The sequence below is a fragment of the Trachinotus anak genome, unplaced genomic scaffold (genome assembly GCF_046630095.1).
Source record: "Trachinotus anak isolate AG129_WGS33_773 ecotype Australia unplaced genomic scaffold, CSIRO_AGI_Tana_v1 ptg000025l, whole genome shotgun sequence".
Lineage (NCBI taxonomy): Eukaryota > Metazoa > Chordata > Actinopteri > Carangiformes > Carangidae > Trachinotus > Trachinotus anak.
Genome location: NW_027273876.1, coordinates 21,702,246 through 21,720,675, shown reverse-complemented (window position 1 = coordinate 21,720,675; position 18,430 = coordinate 21,702,246). Strand labels below are relative to the sequence as shown.

Below are 18,430 nucleotides of genomic sequence, written 5' to 3'. Positions count from 1 at the left end.
CCTGACACCAGAGTGTGGGGTGAAATTTGAAGCCAGTGCACGCGGTGATTTACAAAAAGACTTGAACTCACATGCAGTGTCAGCTACAGTTTCACAGTTGGACTCACCTCCGCTCTCTATGAGGACATCCAGAAGTTCATCCATCTGCTGACTTCTGGTCAGTTGCTGTAATGATAAAAGTGATTATTTTTTATCAGTTGGACAGCGTTTATCTATTAAACATTTGATCCAGTTGTATTAAAGGATTTTAAATGAATATATGCAAGCTCTCAAGCAGTCGACTCCTAACAGAACAGTTTATTGGTTGAGATGAACTAAATTCAACTAGTTTTTCAAGCTTTAGGCAGAAGAGAGTCTGTATGGATCCGAGCATCTGACTTAACAGTTTTCATTGTAATGATGACGTTTTACTCCAGCAGCATCTACTCAATGCTCTGTTCATCTCTCAGGTGTGGGGGACTAAAACTGCCAAAATCAAACATAAATAAACGACTCAATAAATAAATGAATATGCTATTAAATGCACCAAAAAGTAATATTAAAAATAAATCCATATAAAATAATAATAACAATGAAATAATAAAATAAGTAAGTAATAAAATGTGTGTCTTATTTTCAGATGGATTAGCTAAGTGCCTCCGTTGTCTAATGGTACCTGCTTCTGTTGTGAGCCCAGCCACAGGTCAACATATAAAAGTTGACCCCATAACACATTTTGAGTGACAGCCCCCTCTATTTCTATGAAGCAGAAATACATTAAAAATGTAAAACAAAAATACAGAAACAAATACATTTTGGGGAAATAAAGATTTAATATGTTTATTAAATTTAAAAAAAATGGATAAAATGGAAATTTAAATGGGAAAGTAAATAAATTGGGGAATTAAAGATAAATAAATACAGAAGTAAATTATAACATAAATATCAATTTATTACCTAATTAATGGCTGTATTTATTTTTAGTATTATTTTGGTGCATTTACTGGAAAAATTATTTATTTAATTTTGATTTTGGTAGTTTCCGTCCTCGATATTCAGTACATTTTGCTGCTTTTGTCTTCAATCACTTTTTGAAAGAAAAAATAAATGTCATAATTTTTTTTTTTACACCTGTGAGCACCATATCAGGTGGGATGGGAAGCTCCCGACTGAACGATTCAAACCAAAACCATCAGCACAGCCTGATACCATGCGAGATAAATGCAGTTTTATTTCTCTGTAATTTAGGTATAGTAACCTTTTCAATGTTAGCTTTATGTTAGCTAGCAAGCTAGTAGCTTTGGTTATTTCCCATTGTCAGAATGATATAGCGTCTAGTTGAGCTAACGGGCTAGCTCGCAACATCATCAGTGTCAAGAGTCAGAAGGAGCTTCCACTCATATTTTCTATATTTTGACACATCTTGCTCGTCACCAGTGGGAGGAGTCTGACTGATGATGGACACCACCATCGCTATTTGTGAGTTTAAATATCTGATGACAATTTATTGACCTAATATCTTCAGAAATTAACTCAGAACACTAACAAACAGTTTTGATATGGATCCCTTTCTCTCTTTTTTAAAAGTAATTATATCATGTACTGAACTCTTGTGGACAAACTATGTTATATAACTACTTAAAAGACTATAAAACAAAGACTTCAAACATGTCAAATCAATACGTCTGTAACGCTACTGATATTCAATAATAAGCTTTATTCATTTACTGGTTTAATTCCATCAGAAAAATGTTTGTACAACTACATGACAGAGTGCTTCAGACTTAATAAAGAGTGAAGAGTTAGTGCAGTAAACAAAGCAAATGGATGAATGAAAGAGGTGCAACAGAGGTGATGACATCAAGAAACAAAAAAAAAAAAAAAAAAGATGGAGGAAAAGTGGAATTAGAGCAACGCCGACAGGTAAAATAAAATCTCTGGCCAGCCATCATCTACTGAACTTTAGCACGGGTTTGAGTTTACCTGCTTCACTGCATCCTCATAGCATGGGGGCTGTCTTAAGTCAGATGCATCTGAATCTGAGCTACTGAAGGCGGGGGGAGAGACCTGGCTCTTTTGGCCAACATGCCGAGGAGAGGGCAATACTGAAATCTACATGAGAAATAGGTGAAAAGTGACATTAGCCCACCAATTAGAATACGGGAGCTTTCCAAATGTGAGTGTGCTGCAGATAAAAAAAACTATGAATAAGGGCCCAGGTCTGATAATCACAGTAAATATTGAACTGTCAGAAACTGGTTGGCGTCGAGTTCTTGTGAAGGAGAAGTCGTAATGAAAACAGATGAACTCTTAAAGAGTGGAAACACGACAATGACCCTCATCACAACAGACAATTACAGAGTCAGACAGATCACGAATGAATGGAAGAGAGAAAAACGGTTACGTGACTGTGAGGTGACTCAGATGAAAAACAACGTGACAACACTACAAATGCACTGAGAGGAGACGAGAGTTTACCTTTGGTTGCATGTTCTGGTTCTCAGCTTTGGTGGAGCCGCCGTGGTTCAGGCCACAGTCAGCTGAGCCGGGAAAGACTCCCTGAAGGCCTCTTTGGTCGGAGGGATAAGAGCAGGTCACCGGCTGGCCTCCACTCTTCTGCTGGAGCTGTGGTGAGACGTGACCACGTGTTACAGGTCAACATACAACAGAGAGCACATGAAGGCAACGTGGAGCTAAAGGCTGCTGTGTCACAGCTGGATTACTAATAAAACTGTCCTGTTGTGTCTTTTATCTCTGAGGTTTCATTTGATTTTCTTTTAGTTGACCCGGTCTTAAGCCTCCTCCATGATCATGTCCCTTGTCCATGAAAGTTCACAGTCTGATAACGGTAACGATAACAGTCCCAGGGCAGGCAACTGTTAGCTTCATCCATATTTCCTTTCAAATGTCACACTGATCATTTCTGACGTAAATCATGAAACATCAACTGTGAACTGGTGAAGCTACGTGAGGAGACGTGCAGTAACAACAACACTGTAAAACAACCAATTCAAATAATAATTGATAATATTGTATATTGTATATAATGCTGAAAACAACACAAACACTACTCTCCACAGGTCACTCAGACACTTTGAGAGACATGATAAATTTAAAACATAACATTTTAACAACAACACTCTGAGAGAGGCTGAGTCCAACCAGCTGGTTGACATTATTTTGGTGAAATCACGTCAGCTGTTTGATAAATGACCATGAATCTGATATCGTGTTTCCCACTGGATGATTGATGAAAACTGCCTTTGTCTCTGGCACCATCAAGTCAACATGTTTATTTGTTCATGCTAACATGCTAAACTAGGATAGCAAACATGATACACATTATCTCTTAAACATCAGCATGTTAACTCTGTCATTGTCAGCATGTTAGCATGCTTACGTTAGCATTTTTCCCAACCAGGCGTCTTGTGATCATTTCTGCTCCTTTTTGAACTGTTCAGAAGTTTTTCCTGGTGATTAGATTCATTCTGCTCTTTACATTTGACTTCAAACAGCTGGTGGAGATATTTTTTCATTATTGCAACAGTGGTTTTGGGTTTGTCTGATTATAATAAAGCAACAGAAGACCAGATATTAACAGGGAGGCTCAGAAGTTTCCTCCCAGCACCACAGACATCACTGATGTGAATCCTACATTGTTTTTGAGGTAAATAATAAAAATGGTTTATGTGGGAATATTTGACATGTTTCTGTTTTATATACACATATTTAAAAATGTCTCTGCTCTGATTGGGCTGTTTGGTGTCACCGCTGCTAACTCTGAGCACAGCCTGATTGTTTTAGGTAAAGTGGTCGACTTCACAGAGGGTGACCCGTACCTGCATGCTGCGTGCTCTGCTGTTGCCCGGGGGGTGGGGGTGAGCGCAGCCGTCCCTGCCCTGAGGTGACAGCAGATAGGGGTTATTAGGAGACGAGGGCTGGGGACTACTGGAGGGCTTCCCATTGGGAGAGTCTTGTGGGGAGCACTGTGGACTGAGGAAGGCAGACATGGTGGAGGGGCTGCCAGAGGAAGGGGCCGCATCCATACACTGTGGCCCACCGGGGCCCCGCAGGGTGGAGACAGAGGTGTTGCAGTGTCCCATGTCCTCCATGCAGCTGCCAGGAGGGCTCTTGAGCTGTTTGGGAGAGGACAGGGGGCAGCTGGAGGACAGGGACATGGGCTCCTGCTTGATGGTCACCCCAAAGAAGTGCTGGCCCATCATGGCTGGAGTCTGCTGGTGGTGCATGGAGGGGTGGGACGGGGGAGGGACGGCGTCCTGTGTTGCTCCGTAGCAGCGTTTCCTCTTGTGCAGCTGCATCTTCAGCTCTTCAACCTGACAAGCACAGGTGAAGCACAGGTGAAGCACAGGTGAAGCACAGGGGAAGTGAATGTGTCAGTCAGTGTGTCAGTTGTTGGGCTCGTGTCTGAACCCTTCACCCTGCAGAGGGGCCTCCTCAGTTCACTGGGCCCCAGGGGCTCCACAGGGCCCTAGGTCTGAGCTTGAGCAGCTTCAGGGACAAATGTTTTCTGAACTCAGAGGTTTCAGGCTCCTTTCAGACAACAATCATTTCATTTGAAATCTGCTCTACACAGATGCTACAATCACTTAAAAAAAGCAACAGCATATTTTATATGGCTCCTTCTTATTAAGCAGAGAGGTGGCCGTCATTCATCTGTTCTTCATCTGAATTAGACAAATGTAACAACATGTTGATGCAGATCAATATACAGTAATATCTGTTAAAATACATGTCCAGAGAGTGACCTGTTATTTGTCTTACTGATGCATGAAGTGTGTATTTTACTCTTCAAAGACACAGTTTATGAAGATGTGGACTCAGTTTTTCAGACTCTACAGGGGCCTCACATTAGTATCCCTGACTGATTATGGACCCCACTTGTCCCATCATCTGAGCTTTTATTATCATATCATCTTTTATTTTCATGTAAGGCAAGGGAGTTTTCATTAGTTTTTTCACTATATATTTATGACAAAATATCTGCTGTAAGAAGAGCTACCTGTACAGAGACTAGTTTCCCTCATGTGTTGCTCCAATCAGTAATTCACTGAGAGACTGGATTCTGATATTTTATTATCATATGACCTTTGACCCTGTCTAAAGGATCACTTCAGACTGATGCTCTGATCGTCACCCACCTGTCTCTGCTCCTGGTGCAGCTTCCACGTCAGCTCCTCGATCACCTTCTGCTTCTCCACCAGCATTTTATCTTTTTCAGCCTCCAGCCCTTCCATACCTCCACCCTCCCCCGTCATCTGTCCTCCGCTGCCCTGGCTGCCTCCTCCTCCCACCACTCCGTCCTCCATGCTGAGCTGGGCCGGGGACGGATGCAGGGCGAACTGCGTCGGCGAGGACATGGGCACGTCGCTGAAGCTGTCGGGCAGCGAGCCGCTGAGGGACAGCTCCGAGGAGGCGGGAGAGATGGGAGGGGTGGAGGAGGTGCTGGGGTATGGGTAGTACCCTCCCTGTGACAGGGCGCTGGAGGAGGATGGGGACTGGTAGGAGGACAGGGACCCTGTGGGTGTGACGGGGAAGGTCACTGTGGTGATGTCGGAGGAGCCTGAGGGCGAGGAGCCGGCGTTGGAATCCTTAAAGGGCCGGAGTCGCTCGATGAGGGCGGTCTTTGTACCTGAGACAGGCATGCCGCGAATACGCAGCTGCTGCCTGAGCTCTGATACCTTACAGAGGGAAACAGACGGGATCAGACTATTTCCTGCACAGTTACGACTGTTTATCTGAGCATCGCCTCCATGAACACCTACTTTTAGGTCGTCCAGGTTGGCTGGTAGGGGCCCAGGTTTGACCGGTGAGATGTTACTTTGGTTGGGATATGCGTTCTTGACCGGTGAGGAAGAGTTACTGTTGGCTGTGCTGGATGGACCAGAGGAGCCACAGGCTGATACCTGCTCACTGGGTCCTCTGGAATCAGACAGTTAAAGTGGATTAATCACTGACAGCAACACACATGAACTCTGCATAAGGCAGCATTTAAAACAGTTCACACATGGTAACTAATGGGTCATAAATCTTTTACCAACCACAGCCTCAAAAGGCCTGGAGAACATCTGCAACACAACCTGCTGACCATCTCTTTAAAGCTGCTAAAATATTGATTTTATATTAACAATGGATGAAATGATCACATGGTCACAGAGAACTGAGACCAAACTCTGAATCCCTCAGCGTCTTTCAGCTCCTTGTTTTAGTTTTACAGTTTTGTTGTTCTGGCTCAGTCTCATCGCTCTCATCACCAGACAGTGAACATTGTTTGGCCAACAACACGACTCCAAATTGATGCTAACGTTTGCTAACATGTTCACCACAGCAAAATAATAAGTCACATGTCTCTGAAGCTCGTCTCTGCTGCCCCCAGGTGGCCAACAGCAGTTCATGCAGATTGTTGTATTAACCACTGATGAGTGCTCAGGGTCGACCTGCCCACTTGTTCAGTGTTAATCAGCACCAACAGAACGATGGACAGTCTAAGCATTAACAGTCCGTGACAACTGAAGAACATCATTTGCTAATGAAGATGGTCAAAAGGTCCAGAACAAGTTAGTGAACAAGTGAACCTTGACTTTGCTTTGACAGTAACTGTAACTGACTAATCAGTCCTAAATTCTGCCTGTTACTGATCCACAACACATTAGTGATTGATTAAAGGAGCTCCTTGGCCCAAGTCTGACCCGTGCACTTCAGCTGGGCAGATTACGGCCGTCATCCTCCTGTTCTGTCTGATAGCCACAAAGTTTCCTGTGTGTGACCAGAATTGGTCCAGGTGTGGAGATAACATCTGGCAATTAGCTAATTAGCGTGCTAACATCTTTTCCACTGCTGGAGACAGCTCTTAGAGAGTAAAGGAGTGAAGTTTGATGCTGAACTTGTGTCGTCTGGACTCGTAAGTAAACAGCTGTTAATGCTAACATTGGCTTTGTAGCAACTGAACAACTTGCATAGCTCCTTTAACATTTAATAACGACGTTAGCTTCAACTTATAAATCCTCATTAAAAAGGTGGACTCAACAAGTTAAGACTGAACAGTTGTTAAATAATCTTAACTCATCATAATCTTACCAGCTTTTCCTAGAGCTTTTATCTCATCACATGGTCTTCATCAGTAAATGAAGTTTGCTCAGTGCTCATAGAGTTGACTCAGTTGTGACCAAAGCATGGACCTAAGCAGACTCCCTGCATTGATGAAGACCATGACAGCATGCAGTTATAAGCCCAAGAAAGAGCTGGTAAGTGAGTTAATATGATTTTGTCATATTTAGTCACTGTCCTTCATCCATGAGTGGGACTCACTTCTGGGTCTGGGCCGGCGGGTGAGGCTGGTAGCTGAAGGCGGGCTGTCTCTGCTGGGCCTGGGCCTGAACCTGGGTCTGCGGAGCGTGTGTGTGCTGCTGCGACTGCTGCGTCTGTGCGTGTGTGTGAGAGTGTTTCTGCTGGCTGAGGATCTGCAGCTGCAGGAAGAGCTGCTGCTGCTGTAGCAGCCGGGCGTAGGCCGAGTCCATGGGCGGAGGAGACTTCTCTGCCTTCTGGTCTGGAGGAATGTACTGGTGGTACTTGAGCTTCTTCACTTTGGGCTTCACATCTTTGGGCTTCTTGTGTCGGTTCTTGTCCGACGTCTTGGACTGTTCAGAGCAAAGAGGGTGGAACAGTGAGAGCGAGCTGATGGTCTGAACTTTAAATCTGTTCAAGTCAAGGATCAAGATCAACGTTGTTTAGAGTTAGCTGACCTTGACGATAGCAGGAACAGGTATGGAGGGCGTGGACTGGCTGTTGTTGGCACCGGACAGTCCTTCATCCTGGCTTTGATCAGGTGGGTCCCTGGTTGCACCCCCCTGTTCACAAACAAGATATATGATTTTTGCTGAAATCCTCCTCCTCCTGCTAAAGCTTTCATTTATTAATTTATTCATTTACTTATTTTTTTGCAGGTAATTCTACTCACAACCTCTAGAACTTAATTCACCTCAAACTTTTGACAAATCCAGTTGATTACACCTGATTTACAAAAACACACATCTGCTGTCATCAACTGTGAGATGGTGATGGCAGCTGAGACAGATCAGAGCTCGATGGCGACCTCTGCTGGTCAAAGTTTGGAAAAGCACAACCGACCAACACATGAATCTCTTCAATGAATAAATGAATTGATAAATTCATACATAAATAAATAAACATGTTCTACTACATTCTCCATGTAACTGAACATTTTACATTTTCTTTGTTTTAAACAAGTGAAACTCATGAATAGAGGAAACAAATAAATGCAGGTGCACAAACACACACCTGCACTTGGTTAAAGTGAATCTGCAGAGACCAACAATGAACTGTGGGTCAGACAGGTGAAGCTTATGGAGGCTTTGTGCAGCATAATGAATAATGTAATTACGTGTTCTGGAGAGTTACTGCTTCTTGGGTCTGGTGCTTAATTCAGTAACCAAAAATACACCTCAACAACCCATGAAGGCGCCATGTGTCACACTTTTTTAAACCTCTGAATCAGATCGTGAAGCAGACACGTCGGTGTATTATGAGACCTAATAATATATAATAATAAATCCTTAGAATCAAACTTCGACACAAAGCTTCACTGAAAATAGATTCATTTTGACACAGGTAACATCACTACTGTTTTATAAAGTCCAATAGTTGCAACCACACCACAAAGTCTGAGGAACACTAGTGCTTTAAGCTAAATGCTAACATTAGCATGCTAACATGAGCTCAGAAATGATAAAAAGCTAACACACTGATGTACAGCAGGTTATAGTGTTTATCTTAATAGCTGCTAATTCTCACTGAAAACCACAGTCAGCTTCATGTCTGTGGTTTTTCAGGTGTTTGGACTCAAACTTTATTCAGCCTCAGATTTTTCCTTCACTACATTTGTCTGACTTCAGTTACGTCTGACTTTGCAGACTAAGATTTCATGATGAGCAAATACAATAAAAGACATTCTGACAGTAAATTAAACTGACCAACAGTATAACACAGCACACAATTAGCTTCACTGCAGCCAGATACAACATTAAAATACCAATAGTGTAAAATATAATGATAACAGAGGTCATGATTGACTTTAAACATATATTTTTTACATTGTGTTTCCCCTTTTACTCCAGTAAAGGAACTGAACTTTTTTAATAATTGGCTGTGAGGGAGCTGGAGCGTTGATGTTAATCCATCAAACAGTTTGGTGTTTGATAAAAAAATCAATGAATGAGAGTGACAGGAAACATGTCTGCAGCAGATTCCATGGTAACATCCAGGTAGTTTTATATTACTGTCTTTAATTATCAACTGTTTGCAGATACATTCTGAAACTGCACCAAAACCCCAACAATCCAGAGATCTCCTCATTAAGTTGCAAGAATCCGGATCAAATCTGGAGATATTTTGATTTGATATCTTACAATGCCGTGATCGGAGCGTGTTCAGTCCAGACTTCATCATGTCTGGGTCACAGTTTGAAATATCTGAACAAACATCTCTGGATTCTGGGGTATTTTGTGCAGTGTACGTTACATCAGCTGCAGAACACAGTTCCCTGCCCTTTATTCTGCGTGTAGTGAACTGGTCTGTTGACAAGCTGAGTTTCACTCCAACAGGTTCGACCAGCCACTCGTTTTATAACGTCCCCTCCCACTGAGAATTTGTGCCAAACAATACCAAATAATTAGATCATAGTTTACAGTGTAATTAAAGTGATTATAAATCTAACAGTTCATTTAATTTGTTGGGATATTTTTCTGGTTCTGGTGACATTGTTTGCTCTGTTGTTTCCTTCGATCTGATGTGTTTTGGTGTGAAGTCTGTTTCCTGCAGCAGCTTCAGGATGATGGAGGCTGTTTGATAGATGCTCAGTTTGTAATTCAAACAGAATCACGATCCTGTTCCCTCTGACAAACACACTCATCACACAGTCAGAGCTGGAATGTGTCAGATGGCTATAAACAACCCTGTTCTGGCACCAGTTCCAGTCAAGTGGCCGTTGCCGATGGCGACCGTTGGAATGAGGTCATCGCGAGTGAAAGGTAAGCAGTCGGGAAATAAAGGCAGCTGTAACAGGAATGTGACACCTGCCCAGTTCAGCTCAGTCCAACGGTCGGTGGAGGCAGAGGCCTGGTGCAGTTCACTCAGCCGCCACAGGAGGGCAGGACAGCCACAGCGGAGACAGGAAGAAGACAGACGGAGGGAACAGAACATTATTTTACCTGTCGTGAGCTGGTGAGGGCAGGTGAGGAGGAGGAGGAGGGCGTGCTGCCCACAGCCTCTGATGAAGGGCAGGCCGAGCCCTGTGACTCGTCACTGTGGTGCTGCTCTGGAGACAGACTCTCGCTGCTGCTGTCCTCCTCAAAGGCATACGAGTCATCCTGCTTCGGGAACTTACCGTGGTTCACTGTGAGACACAGAGACAGACGACACAAAGCATCAGTTTAATTCAGTTCTGTGTGTGTGTGTGTGTGTGTGTTTTATGTTGGTTTTTATGGGTACAGTAAGTACAGTGGGTCAAAGGTCACAGGATGTCAGTCCATAAACTGGATTTATGGACAGTTTGGCTCCAGAGGTTACAGTCCACCTCCTGGCTAATGTGCTGGTTTGTTCACAACCTGTTGATCTACTCATGTTTCTTTCTCCATCTCAAAGGAACAGTTTCCACTTCCATTCTTGAAAAGCTGTTTTCTTTTTGGCTCCCACACTAACACAGATTTATTCAGCAGAGATATTGCTAATCTGTGTGATTTTACTGTCACCTGCAGCTGCCACCGTCCTCAGGACAGATGCTCTGAGCTGCCTTGATGTTTTCAGCTCCTCGGTTTACGTGCTGGCTGTGTTGGATGCAGAGGAAGGTCTGCAGATGGAAAACATCGTTTCCACCTCCTCTGCATGTTTTTAAATAAATAAACATCATCTGCTGAACATCATCATTAAATATGAGGCTGTAACACAAACACAAGATCTTCGTAACAAAGGCTAAAATAAAACTTATTAGATGCACATTTCAAACTGCTGCATGTCGTATGTGATGTATGTTCCCTGAGGCATTCCCACACCGCCTGCCTTTCTGCCTGTCTGTCTGTGTGTCTGTGTCACCGACACCTCGTCGCACACTCAGCCTGGAGGTGTTACGCTCCGAGGGTGAGACACTGACACGGACACTTTACCTCCACCGTGCTGCTGAATGGAGCGGCTGATAGTGAACACAGCTCTGATTGGAGGAGCTGAGAGCAGCTATCTGACCGAGGCAGGGGAGGGAGGTGGCAAAGGTGTGTGTGTGTGTGTGTGTGTGTGTGTGTGTGTGTGTGTGTGTGTGTGTGTAGAAGTATAAGATTCTCTTTTTGTATCCAAACATGTGACAGCCCGGAACAGACCCTGGTTTCAATCACAGCACCAGGCTCTTTCTGTGCAACTCAGTGACCTCGCAACACACACACACACGAACACACACACACACACACACACACACACATACTCTGACAGAGCTTAACACACAGCTTAGCGCACAGCATTGTCCTGAATGCCATTTCCTCCCACCTGTTCGTGTTTAACTCCTTCCCTCTCTGCAGACACACACACTCTGACAGGTTCACGCAGCACACACTGTTTCCATGAGTCTTTAAGTCTATTCCATGTCACCAGGAGATTGAGATGGCAGAATTACAGGAAATCTGTGACCCGTGTGCACTTCCGCTTTTCAAGTGGCTGGTTCAGAAGCTACAGAGGGTCACATAGTTTCCAAAACTACCGGACAGAGGTTGAAACAATCGTTGGGAGTGTTGTGTAAGGGGCTGCAGAGCTTTAAGGTGAGGGGTTCACACTGCAGGCAACAGCCTGCTCCTGTCACCAAACTGTGTAGGTGGCTGTCTGGAGCTGCAGAGACAAAACAGGGGGAGGTGGGTACAAACATACACACAGGTACGCCCACAAACACACACACACACACACACAAGGACACACTCAAACTCAAACACACGTCTCCACTTCTAAAGTAAAAGGGTGGACCTAAATACAGCTGCTGCTCATCTCAATAAACGGCGGTCGGCCTCCTCCTGCAGAGGTAGTGTAAACCAGCTGACTGTAGCTCGCCGCCTCCTTTACGCAACATGTTTACTGGAAGCTCAAGGGGGCAAACAGAAAACCGCTCAAACCACCAGGCTCAGAAAACACAAACAACACCAGAGAGAGAGGTCGGCCTGACGCGTCATACAGCTCTAAATCAGAGGGACTGAGCGCGCTCCGCATTTCAGTACATCAAACACTGGAGGAGAGGAGGGGGAGGAGGAGGAGGAGGAGGGAGGTGGGGGGGGGGGATCTCAACAGAGCTCCCCAACACTTGACTCTGTTGGATTTATTATCCTCTTCAGTGCCACAGTAACAATATTTTTGCAGAGCCAGACTGATGACGAGATGTTTCTGGAATAAACATGTTGTTCTAAACATGTAAATAAGTGTTTGTTCTTTCTGCAAGTTACAAAATGTATCATGTTTTCCTCTGTTAATGAGTCCAGGAGAAAGTAGAGCTGCAGAGTTCTGCTGTACTTTATAAAAGTTTATAAGTTGTAACTAATTGTTAATATTAATATGAATCTCTCTTATATGTGGAGTAGATCAGAGATCAACTGTTAAAAACAAAAGGTTTCTGTGCTGTTCTAAATGTTGATTCATTAAATGCACTTCCTGGTTTTCTTTAAATTCTTTTTAAAGATTACATAAATCATATATCTTTATATTATATACATATTTGACTTTCTATTTGAACGTCAGGGGAGAGAGGGAGTGACCCAGGCCGCTGCAGTAAGGACTCTACCAGGTGAGGTAACAGGGCTCCCCTGCACTTCCTGGTTTTCTTATCGCGCCCTGTTACGTCCTCATCTTTGACTTGTGATGATTTTTGTTTAAGTCAGTGCTGAACATCCTGCTGTTGTCACAAACTCTCTGTGCTGCAGCAACAAGAAGTTCATCAAACATCTGTGAGAAACATTCTACTTTCATTTGACAACAAGATGCGAGTGAGTTGAAGTTCAGCAGTGCAGGTATTAAAGTACATGCTTGTTTGAGGAGATTATAATCACACACACACACACACACACACAGAGTCAGGGGGGAGTGTGCTCTGGTTTAACTTAAACTCGATGACCAAACACACCCAGCCGTGGCTCCCTGCAGGTGGCCGTGCAGCAGGTGTTACAGGTGTGTATATCTCCAGCAGCAGTGTCTCTGCTGGTCTGATACCTGTCTCTGTGTCGGCTGAGTCTAGGGGAATGATTTTCTTTTGGACCAGCTCCAGGGGCCCTGGCCTGAGAGCCAGCTTCTCACTCAGGTCCTGGGCGAGCCGGGCTCGCTTTAGCCTCAGCTGAGCCTCCAGAGAGGGGCCGTCTGAGGCCGGGTCTGCACAACACACAGGGGGGGAGGAGCCACACCGTCAGCAACACAGGACACAACGGGGACACACTGTGTTCACATGACTGTACATTCAGCAGTGATGGAGAGTAACTGATTTACCTGAAGTGCTTCATATTTCTACAGTTACTCCTCTGACACATTAATGATAATAACATCATCATATGATGCATCATGATGTGACACTGACAGGGACCATCCTGCGACATCATCACTCATTTTACTTTGATTCTTCTCACAAACAATAAAGGTTTGGTAACCACATGATCTCCTGCAGATCATGCTACATGCTAACGTTACAACGTTATGGCCTGTCGCACTTCTACACTGAGAATATTCAATTAAAACAAACTTAAATCACACAATAAATATTTCATTTAATCCTGTTTACACAGTTAAAGCTCCATATTCTTCATATGTTTGTAGAAATTTCAGACTATATTACATGATGTTGTTTCCTTCACTCAGGTAAAGAATGAAAATCACTGACAACCTGCAGATGTTGTTACAGACACACACTGCACACTGCAGATACAGTTTACATTTTTTTTACATATAATCTAATCTGACCTTTCTTTGCAATAAGAACAATGCTGTGTTTTATAATAATAAATAATAAATTTATCATAATACTATTCTGTTTTTCTTTTCTGCTCCAACTATCAAACATCATTTTAAAATGAAATCACACCGTTTATCTAAAGTCTCATCATTTCACCTCCACCATTTAACCCTGCTGCACTGCCTCCCTCAGTCTTCAATAGTCAGTCCTCCTGTGTTGGATCTGTCGCGACATCAGACACTCCACAGTCAGATGCTCGGAGCTCAGGATAAATAAATGCAGAGGCTGTAATTAAAGAGCTGCAGCAGGTGAGATTTTCAGCCTTCCACAATCTCTCTCTGTTAAATCCAGAATAAATAATCAGAGCCGGAGCTGGCCCGCAGTCTGCCCACAGCCTGCTCAGTGAGGAGAGCTCAGAGTCAGAGTTTTATTATATGAGAGCTGCAGCACTTATTTGGTCAAATATAATCTGAGTGGGATGTTTGTGAGGAGCTGAACAGGATCCAGACTGAGGTGAGTGATACTGGGCTCTGAGCTGCAGATTCAGGTGGAGTCGATGAAAAATGGCTTCATAAAAAAAAAAAAAAAAAAACATCAGAATAAAGTGAAGGTTAATGTGAAGTTTAAACCTTCTTCATCTCCAGATACTGAAAATATTTGGCTTCAGTCAAATCAGACAGAGAACTTTTCTCTGTGGAGCTGAGAGGAAGAGGAAGAACAGAGGAAGGACGCTCTGCAAGTCACTGAGAGTGGAGGAAAGAGGTATGGATAAAAATACTTCAGGAAAAAGAGGAATAATAAGGTGGGAATGAGAGAACGAATGACAGAAGGAAACGGCAGACTAATGAGGAAAGTAAGTCTTTTTGGTTAAAGATGAGTGGAAATGGGTGGATGGAAGAAGTAAAAGATGAATGATGCAGTTAATGGAGGTAAAATTGAGATAAAGAAAACACAGAGGAATAAAGAAATGTTAGAAAGGGAGGAAAGACAGGAAAAAAGAGGGAAATAAAGACAAGATTTATAGCAGAAAAGAAAGCTGAAGTAAAAATGGAAGGATGGAAAAGAAGGAAAGAAGAAATTACAAGTGGAAAAGGGGCTGAGATAAGAAAGAAAGAAAGAAAGAAAGAGAAAGAGAGAAAGAAAGGAAGAATGAGGAAGGGAGGAAAGAATGGAGGAGGGCAGATGAAGGAGAGATGACAGAAGAGGGAGGACTGGTGAGGAGATAAAGGGGGGATGGGGGCTGTAACACAGATGGAGGATGGGGGGGGATCAGCTGATCCAGTATGGATCCAGTGTCCTTCCTCAGAGTGGGGGGGTCAGGGAAGCATCAGCTGCCGCCCCGTGGTCACACCACCAGCAGGATGACATCATCCTCTATTTATAGCTCAGTGTCTCTGTGCCCCCCCCCCTCACCTGTCACTGACGGCCTGATTTAAGGCCTGATTGGCCGTCACGGGGACACGCGGGGCTCAGTGTGTTTAAACCAAACTGCCTGAAACCATGTTGGACTCACTGTAACACGATCCGGTGACTGTGAGGCCGGCTTACAGACGTTTAAACACTCTGCAGCCGCAGTAAAACACACGGCACATATACCTGCTGACGGCATCAGACCGATGTAAACACGGCGCCCAGAGCGGAGACGTATGGTGCATTAGGCAGGAATAAGTCCCCCCGTGTCTCCTTCCACTGAGGATTAAAGCTCCTGACGTGGACACGAGGATGAGAGCGTGCACAGTAAACCTGCAGCTACAGCCCTGTTATCTTTATGAGGAAATATTAGATTGTGTGTGTGTGTGTGTGTGTGTGTGTCAGACCTGTGGCCAGCAGGCAGACAGTGTGCTCCCATGCAGGCCACACGCCAGTCAGGCCTGAGAGGCTGGGGCGGATTCTTGAATAGCCTAATAAACACCAGATGTTCTCTGGGTAATATACACACAGACCCTGTGCCATGTCCGTCTCCAGGCAGAGCCAGCATCTGACGGATCGCAGCCACAGGAGGACGACGCTGTGACACCCCCGAATAGGTCTAATTTTTTCTGGTGGGGGGGGACATAAAGAGCCGCTCTGGAAGACGATAAGACTGTGTGGGCGTAAGAAAGTGTGTACTAACAAACACTAGTCACTGCAACCCAGCTCCATCTGCGCCACCGCCTGCAATCAAGAGATAAACAGCCAATTGAAAGTCCCTTTTTAAAAAGCGCTGGCCAATTGCGTTTCTCCTTGCTGCCTTATCTGTGTCAGACTCCTAGAAACTGATAGGGCCTCGTCGAGCCTCTGGATTCCGTTCCCCCGCGCACTTACCAGCAGTTTATCTGGAGGCTGGAGCCTCTGTGAAATGGCAAACGGTGCCAGAGATATCATTCAACAAATCCCTGGCCCAGAGTCCAAGGCCCCGGTCCCCCGTTTGTTCTTACAGACGAGAAACCAAAAAAAAAAAAACTGTACACTGGCATCACTCACTGCTGCCATGACACAGCTCGGCTCTGAGACATCAGGGTCGCTAAGATCTGGGTTTATGAGTGTGTGTCTGCTGTGATGTCTCCTGCTACACAAACGCAGCTCTGCTCTCATGAATATGTGAAACCTGCGGCATGCAGCGTGTGTTGGCGGTCAGAGCTAAACAAACATGACAGCGCTCCCCTGACCTACAGAACACGGAGGCCGTTAATCGCAGCAGCGGCAAGGATTTAGGAGAACGCTCAGTACAGTAAGGTCTACATGTCCTCATCACTATGTCCTTTATGACAGCAGAAGCACAAAGCCTGAGTGCGGCTGCGTGTCGTGGTGTGAGGGCGGGGCCTGGGCCGTGATGCAGCGCTCTGCAGGCGCTCTGCTGTAAACAGGTACAGGCTGTGTAAATCTGGCTGTTTCTTCTGAGGCTGAGAGGCTCCTCCAGCACGAGAGCATTCCTCGGCGGTCACTCACCGACCTGTCTGCTGCTCGCTGGCTGCAGCCGCTATCTGCCTGTCTCTCTGCCCGTCTCTCAGCCTGTCTCTCTGCCCGTCTCTCTGCCTGTCTCTCTGCCTGCCGGGCGCCTACACCCACCCGCTTCCTCTACGCCCACCTCTGTATCTGTCACTACCTGTGGATTTATCTGTCTGTGCAGCCTGGGTCTGCTCCAGCCTGTTCAACTTTGATCTGCAGAGTCTTTTGTTTCTACATCTACTTTAGTTTATTTATTTATAGGGACGATGCCATTTAAGAGACTGATGTGTTTACAGATGTTGCTCAGCTCTTAGACGCTGTAGTGTGTCATGAATAAGCAGATTTCCTCTACGACCACATGGTTGGTTCTTGCTCTGTCTCCATCTTTCTCTTCCTCATCCTCCTCTTTTAAAAGCAGCTGGCATCAGAACAAACAATCTCAGATCAGTGTCTTTTTCTTCAGTTTGTCAGACTCAGTGATCTGATGCTTCTCACAACTGCTACAAGATTTTCAGAGTAAAACTGACTGACTTTACATTCACCTCTGTGAACACACACAATGTTAAACTGTTTGCTGTCTGCTGTTATTATTTGCATATTTAAAGCTGCACTAATCAATATTAATCAATATCTTAATAACAATGTTAGTAATTAGAGAGGTGGTGATAAACCCACAGAGAATCATCACCAGCTCTACAGAGCATTTTATCATCTTTCAGCTCATTGTTTTGGTTTTCCCATCCTACAACTTAAAGGTTTTGTTTCAGTCTCTGTGCATCATCATCATCATCAAAAAGAGCTAATAGACCCACAGTCCACTACCTGCCCAGAAACCAAACAGTTCTGTGGAGCTGGAGGAGACCAAACACAGAGCAAAGAGAGGGAACACTGGACTGAAACACGTCTCCTGTGAAGGGATTTATCCTTAGTACCTGGTGTCCAGCCATGAACTGAGCTCTGTATGAATTCTGTCTGTGACAAACAGGGACACTGTTTCTTTAAAGGCAGGTTGATAATTTATTTCACTGCAGATCACTCAGATTAAACCAGAGTGTGACATGTTCCCTCTGCTTGTTAAGTCTGTTTCTCTCTCTCGCTCAATTTGTCTGCTTGAGTCACACTGTAACAGCATGTAAGTGGAATTATGTGTGAGTGTGAGAGTGTGTGTGTGTGTGTGTGTGTGTGTGTGTGTGTGTGTGTGTGTGTGCAGCTCAGTGTTGGAAGGCGTTACTCACGAGGCATGATGCCTTGGTCTGCCAGCTGCTCTCGTGTCCTCCTCTGCTGAAGTCTTAACTGTAGGACTGAGGGAGGGAGGAGGAAGAGGAGGTAGACGGAGGAGAAGAGTAAGAAGAGGGGGAAAGGTGAGAGAGGTGTGGACGGACAGGTGAGGGACAGAGAAAAAGCAGGAAGAGAGACTGAGAATTCACTTTAAAAGCTGTTTCATTTCTCTAAATGTAGAAGATTTAGCTGCAGATTGACATGAAAACACTGCCCAGGTCAGTCAGTCGTGATTCCACAGACGTTCTGTAT

The 18,430-nt window shown here is 44.6% G+C and overlaps 1 protein-coding gene across 10 annotated transcripts in view; it reads right to left on the bottom strand.

The window, feature by feature from the left end:
* Window positions 1-18,430, bottom strand: part of myocd (myocardin) — a 114,942-nt gene that overhangs the window by 3,357 nt on the left and 93,155 nt on the right. For 4 of the 10 annotated variants that reach the window (XM_071462148.1, XM_071462149.1, XM_071462155.1 and 1 more), the window contains 11 exons: window positions 18,136-18,201; window positions 13,243-13,398; window positions 10,224-10,408; window positions 7,740-7,844; window positions 7,306-7,634; window positions 5,763-5,919; window positions 5,139-5,678; window positions 3,819-4,313; window positions 2,458-2,604; window positions 1,963-2,091; window positions 108-165 (listed from right to left, as the gene is read on the bottom strand). In XM_071462148.1, the coding sequence (XP_071318249.1) occupies window positions 108-165; window positions 1,963-2,091; window positions 2,458-2,604; window positions 3,819-4,313; window positions 5,139-5,678; window positions 5,763-5,919; window positions 7,306-7,634; window positions 7,740-7,844; window positions 10,224-10,408; window positions 13,243-13,398; window positions 18,136-18,201 (2,367 nt within the window). The remainder of the gene's footprint in view (window positions 1-107; window positions 166-1,962; window positions 2,092-2,457; window positions 2,605-3,818; window positions 4,314-5,138; window positions 5,679-5,762; window positions 5,920-7,305; window positions 7,635-7,739; window positions 7,845-10,223; window positions 10,409-13,242; window positions 13,399-18,135; window positions 18,202-18,430) is intronic. The other 6 variants (XM_071462153.1, XM_071462158.1, XM_071462156.1 and 3 more) reach the window with 3 other exon arrangements.